Source organism: Podarcis melisellensis, assembly GCF_964234715.1.
Source record: "Podarcis melisellensis genome assembly, chromosome: 7".
In the NCBI taxonomy this organism is placed as follows: Eukaryota; Metazoa; Chordata; class Lepidosauria; order Squamata; family Lacertidae; genus Podarcis; species Podarcis melisellensis.
In genome coordinates, this window is record NC_138539.1 from 791154 (window position 1) to 810009 (window position 18856).

Sequence of the window (18856 nt, forward strand, 5' to 3'; positions counted from 1 at the left end):
GGGTCCATGGGGGCACTGGAGACTAAGACAACCTGGAAGGGGCTAGTGGGGAGCAGAGGGGAACAAAGCAGCCTGGGGGCGTTCTAGAAGGAATTGTAAATAAAACTGCCTCAGTATCATGTAATAAACAAAAATCTGCCCTCGTTCCCTTATGGGGAATGCAAGAGCCCTTATCGAGTCCTTTGTAGGTTCTCCATCGGTTGGGGAAAATAACAGAGGCCAACCAGAGAATATTGAGAAGCAAAGCAGCTAGTAAGCCTGATCTTTATTGATCTGTTGCAACAGGGTCCTCACTCCCCACACGCAGGAGGGAGGAGGACACAGAACCCAGATGTGCCCACCCCTATATAGATATTTTAAATTGCCTTCCCTGGTGCTCAAGACAACCCCCCCAAACATCATACCTACATCACAGAAAGGGTGGTCTACAACAGAAATCTGAGTGCATTGTTTATCTCATAGTATCATAGAATCATAGAGTTGGAAGAGACCACAAGGACCATCGCCTGTCTGGCAAGTTACCTGTTAATGCTTACTTGATTGGATACCCTGGGGAGCCTGGCCAGTCTTTTGTAATGACAAATACTTAGTTCCTGGGCCAGGTCACAGGCTCACCCTATTCATACACAGACATACCCTTAAGACAGGATTTGTGAACGAAAAGACAGTGGGGAGGCTTTTCCATTTTCCTTCAACCTTGCAGAGAAATGTTTGCGGTCAATTTGGGAGGGACAAAATGGTTTCAGGACTTTTTCTGTGGGGTTTCAGTTGTGTATGCAGTTATGAACATTCATGGTGTGTGGGGTTTTTTGTGTGTCTATAAACACACACACACACATACATATATTACCTTAATTTTTTTTATTTCAATCATAATGCCATTAAACAAATATATGTATTGACAAGCTGTAGGGTCTGCAGAAGATGATCAGGGGTCTGGAAACTAAGCCTTATGAGGAATGGTTGAAGGAGCTGGGTATGTTTAGCCTGGAGAAGAGGAGACTGAGGAGAGATGAGAGCCATCTTCCAATATCTGAAGGGCTGTCCCGTGGAAGAGTGAACAAGCTGGTTTACTCCTGCTCTGAAACATAGGACTCAAACCAGTGGATTCAAGTTACAAGAAAGGGGATTCCCTGTAAACTTCAGGAAAGACTTTCTGACCGTAAGAGTTGCTTGACAGCGGAAGGGTCTCCCTCAGGAGGTGGCGGACTCTCCTGCCTTGGAGGTTTTCAAGCAGAGGTTGGGGGGCTGTTTGCCAGGGACTCTCCAGCTGGGATTCCTGCATTGCAGGGGCTTGGACTAGATGACCCTGTGGGGTCCCTTCCAACTCTAGGGTTCTGTGATTCTATTTAAAAGCAGCTTTTGCCAACCTGGTGCCCTCCAGACTGGACTCCCAGCTCCCAGCTCCTTTGTGCTGGTTGGGGATGAGGGGAGTTGCTTTTCGAGTAATTTTACTGGAAATATCTTACTGTTGTTAGCCGCTCTGAGCCCGGCTTTGGCTGGCGAGGGAGGGATATAAATAAAATTATTTATTTATTTATTTATTTATTTCTCTCTCCCGTTCTCCATGGTGTTTTTCCCTCCTGCAGGAGTGGGATAAGGAGCTGAAGGCTCTCCTTGAAGACATGAAGGACAAGTTTGGCCACCTGAAGAGGCGCTGCCCGGATCGCAAGACGGAAGCCGGGGCCGCCTACAGCCGCGTGAAGGCCGTCTACGGGAGAGTCGATGAGCTGGAGAAGCTGGAGGAGATGCAGGAGGTGACGCAGCACCTGGGGACGGTGAAACACGTCTGCGCTGAGACGGCAAGTGAAGCGTTTATTGGCGTGTGCCTTTGAAACTCCTGAAATCGGCTTTGTTGTGTCAGTGTAAGCAGAGGAGACTGGCTTCGCATCAAGGAAACTGAGTCCTCCAGTTGAAGGGCTAGGGGTGGATCCTGCATCGCAGGGGGTTGGGCCAGAGTGGCTGGGGAAACTCAGCCAGATGGGCAGGGTATAAATAATAAACTATTATTATTATTATTGATGACTCTTGGGGTCCCTTCCAGATTTTTGACTTGTTCCAGTCGTATCTTGAAATGGCAGGTTTCGGATTCTGACCTGCCTGCTTCCCTTTCAGGCGACAGAGTTCCGCGCCGCCATCGAGAGGTTCATTGATTCCCGAACTGACAATTTGCGAGAGATGAAAGGCGGGGAGTTTTGGCCCATTGTGAAATGCGTTCGGATCCGTCTCGCCAAGGCTGAAGTGTTGAGGACGGGGGCTGTGCTGGTGGATTTGCCCGGCGTCCGAGACGCCAACGCGGCCAGAGACAGCGTGGCCAAAGAGGTGGGGAACTGGCTCTGTGTGTTTGTAGGTTGGACAAGCGTTTGTTGAATGGTCTCTTTAAATTTTAAGGTTCCACAAGATGTGTATTTCTTTGAGGGCCAGAGCAAATAACGTGACCTAGTTTTACAGCTGTGAAGCAGTATAGCAGGTGCTGTTAAGTTATGTTAATTAAGCTGTTAGGTATAGTATATAAAGAGCAGCACCTCGCTCTCTCAGTACCCGGGTGGATGGGTTGGTGCTTATTGATATACATTGGTACCTCGGGTTAAGTACTTAATTCGTTCTGGAGGCCCGTTCTTAACCTGAAACTGTTCTTAACCTGAAGCACCACTTTAGCTAATGGGGCCTCTCACTGCGATTTCTGTTCTCATCCTGAAACAAAGTTCTTAACCCAAGGTACTATTTCTGGGCTAGCGGAGTCTGTAACCTGAAGCATATGTAACCCGAGGTAGCACTGTATTGTAAAAGGAGATTTTGTTTTTGTTATTAAAACCTAGCAAAAGTTACTTTTGCGTTCCTTGTAATGTGTGGTCTCCCCAGCACGTCTTCTGTAGCGCAACTAATCTGCAAATAGCCAACATCTTTGCTCTGCTGGACCCCGGAGCGTTTCTCCCTGGCATGATCCCGGTTGCGTAGTGTTGCTTTTGCTCAAACTGCCAGGTTGCGGGTCTGCCGCATGTCGGCAGAGCCGCCTTGGTTTAGCAGACGCTTCCTTCCTCCCCCGCAGTACCTGAAGAACTGCCGTGCCGTGTGGGTGGTTGCCAGCATCACCCGAGCCGTGGACGACAAGACGGCGAAGGAGACCCTGAGTGCGAGTGTGCGCAGGCAGCTGCTGATGGACGGCCTGTACGGCAGCCTGGCTTTTGTCTGCACCAAGTCGGACAGCTTCAACATTACAGATATAGTCAGGTAACCCCGGTTTATGCTCCTCTGTTGTGGATGGGCGGAGAGAGGCACCGTAAATCGGCATCCCCAAATCACGGAATGCTCTTGCTTGGCCGTTGTGAGCTGCTGTGTTGATGATTTAAAGATCCCAGGCTGCCTGGGCATTGTGCTTGGACCGTGGGGGGGGCAGGTTTGACTGGCTGCTTAATGGCCAGTGGGGCAGAGGATGCTCTGAGATGGCAGCCCTCCCAGGTGTTTTGGACTGCAAGGCCCATCAGCCACAGCCAGCCTTGCCAGCTGCCAGGGATCATGGGAGTTGTAGTCTAAAGCAAGTGGAGGACATTGAGCTGTTGGGTGGCCTGGGATTCTGTCATCCCATCAGCGCTGCTGGAAAGCTAGTGGTTAAAGTGGACTCTCTTGTGAGAGGAGACTGGGCTCCCCATGAAAGTGCTCAGTCCCCCGAATCTTGCAGGAACCTGGACCTGAGAAGCGAGATTCAGCCCATCGAAGATGAAGTGAGAGAGCTGGATAATCAGAAAATGCAAGCCGAGAGGGAGAAGGAAAGGCTCTACGCATCTTTGCAGCAAGAGGTTTGTAAAAACCACCCATCAAAGCGGTTTCTCCCTGGCCCAGCTGGATGTGGCGTTTCAGAAACCTCCTTTGCTCCCCTGCTGGACCAGCTGCAGCGAGAGATTGGCAGAACTGCAGAGTTGGAAGATGCCGAGGGACCTGAGGAAAGCTCCCTGCCTTTCGCCCCCCCTTGAGTCGGGGGGCCTGTGCCTGCTGGTGCTGGGGAGGGGGAAGAGGCCCTTATTCCCACGGCCTCTCAGGGTGGCCTTCTGGCTGTCTCTTGGAGGGGTGAATCTGGGCCCAGGAGACCAGCCTTGCTTGCCCCCTTGAAAGACAGCCCCTTCTGTGCTGGGAGAGCTGTGTCCACACTCCACACGCCGCTCGACAGAGCCTGCTTTTGAGGCTTGCGAGATGAGCAGGCCAAGAGCGGGAGATGCTACTGATGTCTCGCAAGGCCCATCTGAGTTGAGGGAGCGCCTTCTCCTCCAGGGCCATCTCAATTTTGTAGTTTAAAAAAACCCACTCAGAATTCAAATTTGGCACCGAGCAAAGCAGAATTCTTCCACCTGTGCGAATTGTGTGTGTTTGATTCCTGCCAGGGCTGGACCACCCACGAGGCAAGGGGAGGCAGCAGGATCCCTGGGGCAGGGGATCATGATACAGATCTTTATTCTCTCTTTGTTCCTGGTGTTGATCTTCACTCCCCACTTCTTCCCTGGCGGGGTGGGGCGGGGGGGAACCATTTTGTGGTTTGCTTCAGGTGGCAAGATGTCTTGGGCCGGCCCTGATCCCTGCTAGGCTGGATATTCCTGCCACCCTGGGTAATACCGTATGGCAACAAAGATCCAGCTTAGCCCCAGAGACGTGCTCACAGGCTGGAAGAAACCCAGTTTCTCTAGGCTAAGCTCTAGCCAGGCCTTTGGGGCAGCGGCTGCTTTTTGCTCTCTTGCTATCACAAGCCACAGATGATAACGCTCTGTGTGTTTTTGAGTAGCAGCCGTCGCCGTGGGAGAGACCAGGATGCGATGCCTCCGACTCAGCCTGGCTCCAAAGACGCCACGACCTTCTGGAAAAGGAGTTCAGAGTGAGTCTTGTATCTCTCTGCCACCTCCAAGCCCAGGCACGGCTGCTTTTCGTCTTCCTTGTTTTCCCCTTGCTTGGGAAAGCCCTTATGGTCCCGTCCCCCCCGCAACCTTCTCGGGGCTGTGTCTGGTTTTGCTTGTGCCTCAGTTTCTCCCTTGTTGGCCTCTCTCCTGTCTAGATCAGTGCCTTGCAGAGGCAGAAGGAGGCCAAGCTCCGCGAGATTAGCCTGATCTGCGTCCGCGCCCGGAATAAGTATTCCAAGCAGCAGATTCAGTTGGAGTTCAGCGCCAGCCTGGAGGTAGGACTGAGCCGCCAGGGTGAGCAAGGCGCTGGCATGCTGGCATTTGCCTTGGCAGCAGGTCCACAGGGCCATTAGCCGGGGGGAGAACCTGCTGCCCCCAACACTCATGAGACGCAGTTGAGATGGGGGCCGTCCTCCTAGGCCTGCAGGGTTCAGGGCTGCCACATGGCAGGCGGAGTGATATTCTGCTCCAAAATAGTAGGACCCAAACGGATGGAAAGAAAGGAGATTCCTACTAAACATTAGGAAGGACTTTCTGACGTTCGCAACCCACAGCATTCGCAACCCACAGTGGCGCATCTGCACAGGCGCAGGTTGCGATTCGGTTCTTCTACACAAAGCATGATTTAGTGCTTCTTCACATATGCAACCCCCGAAACCTGGAAGTAACCCATTCTGGTACTTCTGGGTTTCGGCTGGTCCATAACTCGAAAAAACACAATCTGAAGCGTCTGTAACTCAAGGTATGACTGCATTAATACCAGAATGTTTTTTAATGTATTCCTTCACGCAAGTCCACTCCTCTCTGTTTTTGGTCTGATTGGCCTCTTACCACTACTGTAAGTCTTGCAAATTCTATGTATTCACAAAATCTTATTTGCCATTCTCTTATTGAGGGACTTTTTTCTCCCTTCCAATTTTTTTGCCATAATTATTTTGGCCACAGCGGTTGCATATAAGAAAACTTGTTTCCTAGCGGCAGAAATGTCAGTTGATATAATTCCCAAAAGGAACACCTCTGTTTTTTCATTACATGATATTTTAAGCATTTTTTAAAGTTCCTCTTGAATGTTGCTCCATAATTGCTTGATATACACACACTCTCACCACATATGATACGTTGTTCCTTTCTCTGTTTTGCATCTCCAGCACAAATTAGATTTTGATTTATAAATTTTCACCAATTTAACTGGGGTTAAATACCATTGGTATATCATTTTCATTATATATTCTCTAATTGTGACGCAGGCTGTGAATTTGATAACATGTTTCCATAATTTCTCCCATTGGTCTAATCGAATCGTGTGGCCTATATCTCTGGCCCACTTAATCTTAACTTCCTTCACCTCTTCATCTTTTAATTCCCATTCTAATAATAGATTATACATTTTAGATAATATCTTCTTAGGATTTTTTAATAACTCTGTTTGTAATTTTGATTCTTCTTTGCCAAATCTGGTAATCTTATCCTGCTTGAATAGGTGATCAATTTGCTAATATTGTAGCCATGTATTATAATATTGGCTAAGTTCTTCATATGGTCTTGACCTTAATTGGCCTTGATCTTCTTTTACCAATTGCTTGATATGTGGCCCGTTTGCCTTCCGTATTTTTCTTTTTCACAGATAATACCTCTGATGGTGATATCCACCATGGTGTTTTGGGCTCTAACCATCTGCGATGTCTTTCCCAGGCTTTGTATAACGACCTTCTAATAACGGTAGAGCTTCCTGTTGTAGGACATGACCAGGAAAGCAGCATCTCCTGAGAGCGAGGAGGACGGTGATGAAGACCTGGAGGAAGGCGATGCCACCAGGTTGGACTCTGGCAACGCTGGGGAAGTTGAATCCCCTTGCGGCAAGCTTCAGGTGTTCACAGTCAGTTCTACGGAATATCTCAAGCTCTGCGGGAAGCTGATCAGAGACGGCCAGCCTCAAGTCTTCCACGACCCCCAGGACACAGGTACCCTTCTTCCTCAGGCTTCCCTCTGCAACTCAGATGCACAAACCAGCGGCCGTTTGCGATGGGTGGACCCCATCCTCTTGTCGACACGCAGGGCTCTTCTTCCGGAAGGTGAAGGAAGGTGCGCCTGCTGTGCATTTATTCCCTGTTTTCCTTTTATCCAGAAATACCGGCCTTGAAGGCGTTTGCCATGCGCACAGCCTTGAAGCACAGCATGGGGGCAGCAGAGAAGCTCATCCGGGACTTGGCTCGGGTCCTCAGCCAAATAGTGAATTACCTGACCAGCCAGAGGGCAGAGGTGAGCAGGGGCCAAAGGCTTGGGAACGGGCTCCTTTCTCATGAAAACAGCAGTGGTTAGAAGCTTGCCTGTAGTAGGATGAGCACTAGAAGTTGTATTTCCCACCGTAGGGCTTGTCCACACTTCTGCTGGAATGCCTAGAAAGCCGGCGTTTGCCTGGTTGTCTCCTTTCTGCGCTCTGCTCTTTAGCGATGGATCGGAACAAATGGCCATCGGGGAGAACCTGAATTGCCCTTTGCTCCAATTGCATGCAGAAAGGAAGTTGCGAGACAAGCGCATATGAGCCCTCAGACATTATGCTTGCCTCTGGCATTCTCCAGAGAAGAACTGTCCTAGGCCTGGTGTCCTACTACAGCGCTACCTCGGTTCTCGAACTTAATCCATTCCAGGAGTCTGTTTGCCTCCTGAAACCGTTCAAAAACCAAGGCGCGGCTTCCGATTGGCTGCAGAAGCTTCCTGCACTCGCCTTGGACATTTGGCTTCCGAAAAATGTTCGCAAACCAGAACACTTACTTCCAGGTTTGCGGCATTCGGGAGCCAATTTGTTTGGGAGCCAAGGCGTTCAGGATCCAAGGTCCCACTGTATAACCAGGCGCTGAGCATAAGGCACACTTCCTCTCCTCCTTTCCTGCCCTGCCGCAGAATCATTTGCGATGGGAGGGGCCTCTCCTGCAGCCAGAATAGCGCCCGAGGCCAGGAGGTGGCAGGTGTGAGTGGAAACCTGGTGGGGGGAGAGAGAAAAGATCCTGCTGCATTACCAGCTGCTGTATTTTTCGCTCCAAAAAGTAAGGGGAAATGCGTGTGCGTCTTATGGAGCAAATGCAGACGGCAGGCTCTGCTCAGCGCTCCCTTTAAAAGGCCACGTGGAGCTTGTGTGTGTGGCTCTTTGGGGCTTTTCCCCAAGGAGGGAGAAGGGCTGCCTTCCTCAGGGATAAGCCCCCAAGAGCCGCACACACACTACACGCGCTCTTTAAAGGGAGTGCGGCTCTTGGGGGAGCCTTAGCCGTGCACAGCCTTTCCTGGGCAGGGGATGAAGGCTCCCCTTGGCCAGGAGAGGTTGCGTGCGGCTGTCCCATAAGCCAGGACAGCAAGTGGGGTCATTGCACAGCAATCCCGCTTGCTGTCCTGGCTTCTGGGATTCAGAATATTTTCTTTCTTGTTTTCCTCTTCCAAAAACTAGGTGCGTCTTATGGTCTGGTGCGTCTTATAGAGCAAAAAATACGGTGAATAATAATAGTCTGGGGTCCAGCAGTGTCCTATTGGGGCTCAGGTTTTGGGGAAATGAATTGCTTTTTTCCAGAGCTGGCTAAGGGAGTTCCCTCCACCCCTAGGTAGGCCCCCTGTGGCCTGATCCTGCAGCCAGGCTCTTCCACTGTTCTTAGGAGGGTTTGGAAGAAGGGTGCAAGGTGTCTCGTGCCCTGCAAGGGTGCAGCTTGTCCTCCTCAACCTGCGGAGTCGCCTCTCGGTTGCTGCAAGCGGAGAGCCCTGCAGCCTCTCACGTCCCTAGACCAGCTGCACTGGCTCCTGGTGGAGTACAGGGTCAGGTTCAAGGGGCTGGTTTTAACCTTTAAAGCCCTATACAGCCTAGGACCCTCATCCCTACGGGACCGCCTCTCCTGGTCTGCCCCGCGGAGGACCTTAAGGTCCACAAATGACAACACTTTGGAGGTCCCAGGTCGCAAGGTGGTTAGATTGGTCTCAGCTAGGGCCAGGGCCTTTTCAGTAGTGGCCCCAACTTGGTGGAACGCTCTGTCACAAGAGACCAGGGCCCTGCGGGACTTGACATCTTTCCGCAGAGCCTGCAAGACAGAGCTGTTCCACCAGGCCTTTGGCCAAGACACAGTCTGACCTCTTCTCTCCTTTGGCAATCCTCACAGAACTCTAGCCCAATGGTTGCCATTAATTTGACTCTGAATTGATTTTAGAATGAATTGATTTTAGAATGTATTTCAATTAATTGATTGTGATTTTATGTAAACTCTGTTCCTTTTACTGTTGTTAGCTGCTCTGAGCCCGGCTTCGGCTGGGGAGGGCGGGATATAAATAAAATTATTATTATTATTATTCCTCCCCAGACCGACATCCAGGAGAGTGTGTGGCAGTCTCTGCAGCAGCTCCCCAACCTCCTCCAGGAGGCCATTGACTGCAGCCTCCGCGACACCCGGCACTGCTTGGAAGGCCTTCTCTTCGCCAGCCTGGCCAAGGGCATCAGCCGGGCCAAGGAGCTGTGCCAAGACGTCGTCAGGAGCTGGGGCTGCCCTGTAAGCGCCTCCCCTCCTGAAAGCCTTGTGTGCCACAGAAAATGCGTGGGGGGGGGGACCAGGCTGGTGTTGGCCGGCGTTTTAAAAGATGAAGCCCTTTTTAAATAGCAAGTCCCAGGTCTTGAGACAGCAGCAGCCACATTTATTGTGTGTTCGTTTCTACTTAAATATGATGTTGATGCGCAGCACTCTGCCCCCCCCAACAATGCTTTAAATGCCCACCCACCCCAACCACCACCGACTTAAAGGTGAAGGGACCCCTGACCATTAGGTCCAGCTGTTAGGGGGGTCCAAAGTATCTTGGGGCGCCAGGCTGGGTAAGGCTGATAGAAACAAGGCAGGAGGGAAGTCAGAATCCCGGCCTCCACTGCTGGCTAAATTCCTCCACTTCTATGACAATAGCGGGATACAGATCCTCTTCTAAAGAATAATTTACAAAAGCCAGCCCGCTTTGCAAAGGGCATGATCCACCAGGATCCTTTTCACAGTGGCTGGAATGGGTGGGAATCCCGTGACGCTGAATGTTGGGAGATTCGGGAGAGATGAAAGGGAGTCCTCCTTGCAGCACTGCTAGGCGGGGGAGGCAGCGACGCCTATGAATATCGCTTGGTGGGAACTGCAGGGCTCTTGGGCTCAGATCCTGCTCCCTGGTGTCCCACAGTTCAGCCACCAGGAGAGCAGGATGCTGGATTGATGGGCCATTGGCCTGATCCTGCAGGCTCTCCTTGCATCTCCTGCTCCTTTCCGAGGGGCTTAGAGCCCCCTTGGGAGGCCGCCCAAAGTCTCATGTGCCCAAACTGGGGGTGGGGAAGGGGAGCCACGCAAAGGAAGCGCCCACCCTGCACCTCCTTGGTTTGGCAATTGCCAGGGAAGGCTTCCATTTGTGTCCTTGAGTCGGTCGCCTGATTCTGTGGGGTTTTCTTCCATGCCTCTGCCCCCGGAGAACATCCCCACCCAGCCTTGGCCAGCTCCACTTTTCAAGCCGCGCTCTCTGTTCCTCCCTTCGCAGGTGAACGGCTACCCACACGCCACGTACCGGGCCGTCTGCAACCACCATGGTCTCTACGCCTCTCCGACCCTCAACTGTGTGGTGGATTTCAACAGCCACCTTGCCAAACCGATCTGGGAGGCCCTGGCTGGGACGTGGAACGAGGTCTTCAAGTACGTGGGAGCGAGGGGCCAGGCTAGGTGTCCTTATAGTAGTAAAAGAGACACGGGTGGCACTGTGGTCTAAACCACTGAGCCTCTTGGGTTTGCCAATTGGAAGGTCGATGATTCGAATCCCTGCGGTGGGTGAGCTCCCGTTTCTCTGTCCCAGCTCCTGCCAGCCTAGCAATTCGAAAGCACACTAGTGCAAGTAGATAAACAGGTACTGCTGCGGTGGGAAGGTAAATGGCGTTTCTGTGTGCTCTGGTTTCCATCATGGTGTCCCGTTGTGTCAGAAGCAGTTTAGTTGTTCTGGCCACATAACCTGGAAAGCTGTCTGTGGACAAATGCCAGCTCCCTCGGCCTGAAAGCGAGATGGGCACCGCAACCCCATAGTCGCCCTTGACTGGACTTAACCGTCCAGGGGTCCTTTATCTTTTTATTTAAACCATCATAGAATTGTAGCGTTGGCAGGGGCCCTGAGGGACATCCACTTCAGTGCAGGGATCCCAGCTCAAGAATCCCTGGCCTGTGGCCATTCGACCTCTGCTTGGAAAAACCTCCAAGGGAGGCGATTCTGCAACCTTTTGAGCGACTCCATTCTGTCATCCTCGACATTTAGATACTATGTGAATTCCCAAAGTGGTTAACATAAAACGCAGTAAGATAAATCAAAGAGGGAAAATGCATGTGCCACAATTTAAAAATGAAGCATGCCAAGAAGTACATTGGTAGAAGCAGAGAAGCCGTCAATGACACACTTTGCTAAATATCAATAAATAATGAAACAGAGCAGGATGTGGGTGAACCTTATGCCCGGGGGGGGGGTGCGGCCTGCACCCCTCCTCCTCTTCCTCCTGCGCACGAAATCTTCCCTCCCAGCCCAGCCCACTCTTGTTGACCAGCTGGTCTGGGCACACAGTTCTGAGGCCAGCTCCAATGGCACTCTCAGAGAAGGGCTGGCTGGCTGAGTTGCAGCCCTGGAGGGAAGAGCTGCGTGGCTGCTGCCAGCCAGAGACACCCCTGTGAGGGTCTCGGGGGCCAAAGGCTGCGTGGATGGGACTCGGGGAGGCCAGGGATGGGGAGGTGGGTGCTGTGCCCTTGCAAGGGGACCCGGAGGAGGGAGCTGGACCAGCCGGATTTCTCCCAACCCTTCTGTGCATGTGCTTCCTCCTAGCTGCCAGCTGAAAGAGTCCATTCAGGGCTTTGCTGCTGCCATCTTGGACAAGCTGAGGCGCTTCTTCAAAGACCTCCGGAAGAAGCTCTGCAAGCACAGCGGGGCGGCAGCTGCAATACACACCTATCGCCGCCAGCAGATGGAGGCGGCTTCAGCGAGGGTGAGGCTGGGGGAGTGAGGGGCCTCTGCCTCGGTTGCCCCTGAGGTCCAGGGGGGCGTTATTAGGTTGTCTTTGTGTGCTGTTGTTGTTTCGTTCTTGTTTTTATTCTGTATTTTGTGTTTTTTATGCTGCAAATCGCCCTGAGATCTACAGATGAAGGACAGTGTGCAAATTTAATAGCTGTTGTTTTTTAAAGTGGATTTGCAAACACATTGGGGTCACATGGGGCGAGTGGTGGGTTTTTGAGGGACTACGTGGATCGAAGGCTCATCCGGACTCCTGAACTCTTCCCTCAGTTGCTCAACTTCACCCTGAGTCTGATGGATTACATCACTGAAAGGCAGAGGAGCTTTTCCCGCATCCTGACGCCAGAGATCCGGAAACGCATGGAGCCAGCGTATGCAGGTGAAGAATACAAGGGCTGGGGGGGGGTGCTGCTGGCTGAGATGGCTCTTGCTCTGCCCCCACGGTGGGAGGCAGCTGGAAACCCCAGGAGGGGAGATCAGACCTTGCTTGTGGGTTTCCCATAGGATGTGGGTCTCAGTGAGCCCCCTTTGGCTGCTCTTAAGCTCTTATGGAACTTTCTGACCCAGAGGCAGTCTGTCGAGATTCCTGCATTCCTGTAACAGTCGCTGTGAGAACAGGGTGCTGGACCAGATGGCCCACTGGCCTGATCCTGCCGGCTCTTATGTCCTTATGGAAACCCCAGGAGGGGAGAGCGCTCAAAGTGTGATGGGCGAGGGAAGTCTCTGAGGAAGCTGGAAGGGTTTTGCAGTATGGTAGGATCCAGTCCAGCAAAGAAGTCTTGGGGGCAGAGTTGGGGGGTCCCAAGTGTCAGGGCTCTGCCTTGTGCTGATGTGCCATGTGCTTCCCCTCCAGCTTGCACCCAGATGTCGGGCCCCGGCTACTTCCAGCGGATGAAGGCCTGCATGGAGCATTTCATCAGCACGGAGAAACACACCATCTTTGATTCGGCTGCAAACTTGCTGCAGGAGCGGCTGAAACTGCTGCAGGTGAGTTTGTGGGCCGTTCCAGAGAGTAGAGAAACCTTAGCGGAACTCTTGGGGGGAAAGGTGCCTTGCCTTGGCGCTCTCCCCTCTTTCCCCTGCGGGTCTCGGACTGATAGGACGACCGGTTCCGCGCTCCCTTCTCAGTCAGCAGGAAACCGCAAGTCCAGGACCATAGAATTGTAAAGTGGGGAGGGAACCCGAGGGTCATCCAGTCTGCGATCTGCCAGGGCCACAGGATCTCCCCACCCGTGTCTCTCTGTTGGAAGGAAAGCCCCCGTGTTGTGCTCAGGTGGCTCTGGGTGCCCCCCCCCCCCGTGCTCAGAGCGGGACAGGCAGTAGAAGGGGCACTTCTTGGGTCAACTGCCTCAGTGTGGCACTGTTTCCTTCCAGCAACACATCGGAGCGAGGTTTCAGGATTTGGCCCAGGAGCTGCAGACATCCTTGAAAATGCAGCTGGAGCCGCTGCTGAATCCTGTCCAGAAGAACGCAAAGATAACCTCAGGTACAGCTGTCCGTCGTCGTCCCCGCCCCCGCCGACCATGGCCCCCCCTCCCCTCCGAGGGACATGCAGCCTTGATGCTCCAGGGGGGGAGGCAAGTTTTAGAAACTCCCCTTTCCAGGACCATCTTCCGCTGAATCCGACCGTTCTCCGGGACAGCGCAAATGGGCGGCTATTAATGTGGGGTTTCTGCGACTCGTCTTGGCCTGGGCTGCGTTTTACGATGCCCTGCTGTGTCGCTGGCATCTTGGGTCGTCTTCTGGGCATCTTGGGTCCCTTCCCAGTCTACGATTCTATGATAATTGGTCCATGAGGGGTGAGCATCCAACCTCTGCTTAAAGGCCTTCAAGGAAGGAGAGACCCCCACCTTCTGAGGGAGCCCCTTCCATTCTCAAACAGCTCTTACATGCAGACATTGGAGCTTTTTAACTTCAGCAGGTTTACTCCGAGTAGGACTGTGTTTCATGCCACCTTATAGACGTAATAAGCGTTAGGAAAAACAGATTCCGCGGTGCCTGGTAGCCACGTGGGGGCTGCTTTTTCTTATGCTTGTGGGTGGGACTCTTGCCAAGGGGTGAGGGGGGCATTTCCTGTGCCCCTGCCACACACGTGTGTGAGAAAGATCTGAGGGCTGCTGATTCTTGGACGTAGTTCGGAAGCACCTCTTTGGCCCCTTTGCTTGCCAGGGGAGGCTGTGGAAGACCCAGGGGAACAAGGGGGTGTGGGGTTCAGGTGGTCATGTCCGGGTTTGTGGGGCCTAAAGAGAGAGATTAACGGGCTTTTGGGGTTCCTCCCCCCCCAACAGAATTAATGACCATCTGCGCCAAGGTTGACAAGATCTGTAGGCGCTCCTGCGTCAGTTACATCCTTCCCTGCCCCGCACAAGGAGAGGACACTTTCCCCAAAATGAGGAGGGGCCTGCAGGGGAGTCAGGATCTCCCGAGCTCCTTGGCCACACGCATGGATGTCGGGATCGGAGCCATCTCTCTCGCACCCGCCCAGGTAAAACGAATTAACATCCGATGGCCTTTCAAATGTGTTTCTGCAGGGACGGGGGTTATTGGTTTGCTTTTGTCCTGGTTTTTATTATGTATTTTGCTTTTTTTATCTTGCGTTTTTGTGTTGTGAACTGTTCTGAGATCTGTGGGTGAGGGGGGTGTACAAATTCAATAGTTTGAGCCTTGGGACGAATCCCAGGGGAGCCCCTTCTGTGCCTCCCGTCCCAAGCAGGCGCCCCCTTCTCCGCCTCTGCCTGATTTTGCTTCCCCACCTGAATTTTGATTCTTTGTGTTTTGATCGGAGGGATGCTCCAGGATCTGTTTTAGGAAACAAAGCTGCAGGTTAATCAGAATTTTATTTTTTAAAAACGCTTCTCTACATATATTTAATTGTAACATAGTAACATATAACTGTGTAACTCACTATACAGTCGTACCTCAGTTTGAGAACAGTCCAGTTTAAGAACAATTTGGTTTACAAACTCTGCAAAACCAGAAATAGTGTCCCGGTTTGAGAACTTTACCTCGGTCTAAGACCAGAATGCAGGTGGCGCTGTGGGTTAAACCACAGAGCCTAGGACTTGCTGATCAGAAGGTCGGCGGTTTGAATCCCCGCGACGGGGTGAGCTCCCGTTGCTCGGTCCCTGCTCCTGCCCACCTAGCAGTTTGAAAGCACGTCAAAGTGCAAGTAGATAAATAGGTACCACTCCGGCGGGAAGGTAAACGGCGTTTCCGTGGGCTGCTCTGGTTTGCTAGAAGCGGCTTAGTCCTGATGGGCACATGACCTGGAAGCTGTACGCTGGCTCCCTCGGCCAGTAAAGCGAGATGAGCGCCACAACCCCAGAGTCGGCCACGACTGGACCTAATGGTCAGGGGTCCCTTTACCCTTTACTATCAACTGGTCAACACAGTTTTGCAAGGCAATTTCCCCATATACAATGGGCCTTTGCATGTTACTTTTGCAGATGTTAGCATTTTAACCGGGGTACCACTCTATTCCTTTTGGCCCCTGCTGAGGACATTCATACTTAGACTTGCCTACCCAGATGTTTAGAAACTTTGTATTCTCCTTAATTTGTTGTAATATCTTCTGTTGCCCCTCAACCCCCTCAGGTGACTCTGTACCCCTATGGCTCCAAGAGGGCAGCGGAGCTCCTCCAACCAGGGCTGGAGAAGAAGCACAAAGGCCAGGCCGCAGCGCCTGGGGCAGGATGTGGCCCTGCCGGGCTCCCCTCTCCCAGGTAAGCTGCTCTAGAGGAATTCCTGGCCACCAACAGAATCACAAGATTTTAGAGGTGGAGGGGGGAGCTCAAGGGTCCTGGAACCACAGATAAAAATACTCCAGCTGCAGGAACTCCTCCTCATCAACGAAAGGGGCCAGATCCAGGGTGCTTGACGCAATTTGCTGGTCTGCCCTGGGACTTGCCTGGCTGCTCTTGGGCCATTCATCCATGTTAGTCAGGAGAGAGTAGCTGGGGGGGTGCGGAATGGGAGCAGCCCCCCCTTGTGTTGGACGTGGAGGGGGGGGACTCATGCTGGTGATTGAGCTCTTTCCCACCTTGGCTTTCTCCAGCGACAGGGGGACCGTGGAAGCCAAGCCGGGGACCTCCCCCCCAGTCCTGAAGGGCTGCCAGCAGGAGGCTGGCCTTCTCTTCGGAGCCCCTCAGCCCCACGTAAGTGCTGCCCTGGGACCCAGGAGCTCTGGTTGAAGGCGACTTCTCAGAAGGAGTCATAATAATAGTAATAATTTATTATTTATACCCCACCCATCTGGCTGGGCTTCTCCAGCCACTCTGGGCGGCTTCCAACAAAATATTAAAATACTGTAATACACCAGACATTAAAAGCTTCCCTAAACAGGGCTGCCTTCAGATGTCTTCTAAAAGTCTGGTACAGTGGTACCTCGGGTTAAGTACTTAATTCGTTCCGGAGGTCCGTTCTTAACCTGAAACTGTTCTTAACCTGAGGTACCACTTTAGCTAATGGGGCCTCCCGCTGCCGCCGCGCCACCATAGCACGATTTCTGTTCTCATCCTGAAGCAAAGTTCTTAACCCGAGGTAATATTTCTGGGTTAGAGGAGTCTGTAACCTGAAGAGTATGTAACCCGAAGTACCACTGTAGTTGTTGATCTCCTGCAGCCCGTGAACCTGCGGGCCAGGATCCCGTTTAAGGGTGCAGAGTTCAACTGTGGAACTCCCTCCCACAGGATGGCCCCTAACCTGGATGGCTTTGAAAAAGGATTAGGCAAATTCATGGAGGAGGAGAGGAGGAGCCCTTAGTCACAATGGCTCTGCCCTTCCTTCCCCCTCAAAGGCAGCAGCAAAGCTTCTGAATACCAGTTTGGGGAAACGCAAGGCGGGGGTGGGGGGGGACTCTTGTTTTCAAATCCTTTTTTGTTGGATGGAGAAAGATTCTCTGGGAGGCTAGTCAGAGTCATAGCTGTCAACGTTTCACATTTTTACAGGGAAATTCCCTTATTCCAAATAGGATTCCTCACAAGAAAAGGGGAAATTTGACAGCTATGGTCAGAGTTCTTTTTTTTTTTATGGCTTCAGATGACTTGAAAACCAGAAATGGCAAATAAAATCCTCTGCCCCCCCCTTGTTTCGCCCCCCCCCCAGGTGCCTGTGAAAGTGGAAAGTGAGCAGTTTGCTATCTCTGGTTCAGCAGGTAAAACACACAAGAATTACTTGGATGGAGTGAAGTGGGTGGCGCAGCCCCCAGCAGTTCCTGACAGGTGTCCGTCCAACCTCTGCTTGCAAATGGCCCCTTTGCCAGGTGCCTCCCCAGGGAGGGAAGTTCTGCAGGAGACAAGGGCTGTTGTTCGGCATGGACTCAAAACGAGGACTCTGGGCTTAATAGTAGTTATAAGAGGGGTTTTCTTAAGGGGGGGAGGAAGCCTTCATGGGGGTGGGAAAAGTGCTGCCTTTGGACAGGAAGGGGCTGTGTGCTGCCTGGCGACGGAGATGGGAGCCCCCTCTTGGGTTTGGGCTCAGTGGTCCATTCTAGTGCTAGAGAGCAGAGCAGGGAGAGGGGGAGCCTGGGCCAGGGAGATGGTGGTGGTGATTTCATAAAAATTATGCACAGCTTGTCTGGGTGGGAAAGAAACCCGTCAAAGTTTACAGGACCACCTCTCCTGGTCTGCCCTGCAGAGGACCTTAAGGTCCATGAATAATGATAGTTTAGAGGCCCCGGGCCCTAAGGAAGTCAGACTATCCTCCCCCAGGGCCAGGGCCTTCTCAGTGATTTAACCTCCTTTCGCTGGGCCTGTAAGACAGAGCTATTCCGCCTGGCTTTCAATTTGAACTTAGCCTGATCTTTTATTCCCCTTCCTTCCCTCCCTCTCCCCCTTTCTATGATGATTACCCGCTCTGGGATCCCACAGCTAATTCTCCCCTGGTCTCCTCACTGGCCCAAATAGGACTAATTTAGCCAGCTAGCCCTGGGGATCATCTAATGTTTATTGGATGGATCTTCCTCCTAAATTGATTTTTGATTTTATTGTTATTCATGTTTTATTCTGTTTTTTGAAGCATCAATTAAATGTTTTAAATTTGTTGTTAGCCGCCCTGAGCCTGGTTTCTGTACCAGGAAGGGCGGGGTATAAATAAAAATTTATTATTATTATTAAAGTGGTTTGGGGAAAAAAGATAAATCACTCAGAAGGTTTAACTATAATTTAAGGGCGTAAAGGTAAAAGACCCCTGACCGTTAGGTCCAGTTGTGGCTGACCCTGGGGTTGCGGCGCTCATCTCGCTTTATTGGCCAAGGGAGCCGGCGTACAGCTTCCGGGTCATGTGGCCGGCATGACTAAGCCGCTTCTGGCGAACCAGAGCAGCGCACGGAAATGCCGTTTACCTTCCCACAGGAGCAGTACCTATTTATCTACTTGCACCTTGATGTGCTTTTGAACTGCTAGGTTGGCAGGAGCAGGGACCGAGCAACGGGAGCTCACCCCGTCGTGGGGATTCGAACCGCTGACCTTCTGATCGGCAAGCCCGAGGCTCTGTGGTTTAACCCACAGCGCCACCCGCGTCCCAATTTAAGCAAAAGACTAAAAACAGATTAAAACTCACATCAACTTTCTAAGCATCTGGCCGGCTTGTCGGAACAATGTTTTTAGCAGGCGCTGAAAATAATTCAGGGGAACGCCTGCTTCATATCAATGGGCAGGGAGTTCCGAAGTGTAGGTGATGCCAGGAGACGGACTGTCCCTGCCTGGGATTTTAATCGCCTGCAGGCCATCGCTTTGCCGTGCCCATGAAGCCTCATGCCTCCTTCTCCTCCTTTTCCAAACGGCAGGTGTCCTCCATGTCTGGGCCAAAGAGGGAATCGGGGGGAAGCGTTCTACTCGCAGCATCGAGAAGGAAGAGGCGAGTGGGAGGCTGAAGGCTGAGAAGATGGAGACGGGCCCTTGCCCTGCCGGTGCCACCTGGATGACCCACTGAGGTCTCTTGCGTTG

General features: G+C 52.1%; 1 protein-coding gene across 1 annotated transcript in view; it reads left to right on the plus strand.

Moving 5' to 3' along the window:
- NUGGC (nuclear GTPase, germinal center associated) overlaps positions 1-18856 on the plus strand; it is a gene marked incomplete at its 5' end in the record, with an annotated part of 38169 nt that extends 19313 nt beyond the window's left edge. Inside the window, 19 exons of the mRNA XM_081919210.1 lie at positions 1590-1802; positions 2116-2322; positions 3050-3231; positions 3680-3797; positions 4772-4861; positions 5039-5158; positions 6622-6844; positions 7009-7142; positions 9218-9403; positions 10413-10564; positions 11727-11886; positions 12183-12291; positions 12766-12899; positions 13287-13398; positions 14201-14397; positions 15507-15634; positions 15967-16066; positions 17016-17064; positions 18697-18856. Of these exons, the coding sequence (XP_081775336.1) occupies positions 1590-1802; positions 2116-2322; positions 3050-3231; positions 3680-3797; positions 4772-4861; positions 5039-5158; positions 6622-6844; positions 7009-7142; positions 9218-9403; positions 10413-10564; positions 11727-11886; positions 12183-12291; positions 12766-12899; positions 13287-13398; positions 14201-14397; positions 15507-15634; positions 15967-16066; positions 17016-17064; positions 18697-18842 (2760 nt within the window). The 3' untranslated portion in view covers positions 18843-18856. The remainder of the gene's footprint in view (positions 1-1589; positions 1803-2115; positions 2323-3049; positions 3232-3679; positions 3798-4771; positions 4862-5038; positions 5159-6621; positions 6845-7008; positions 7143-9217; positions 9404-10412; positions 10565-11726; positions 11887-12182; positions 12292-12765; positions 12900-13286; positions 13399-14200; positions 14398-15506; positions 15635-15966; positions 16067-17015; positions 17065-18696) is intronic.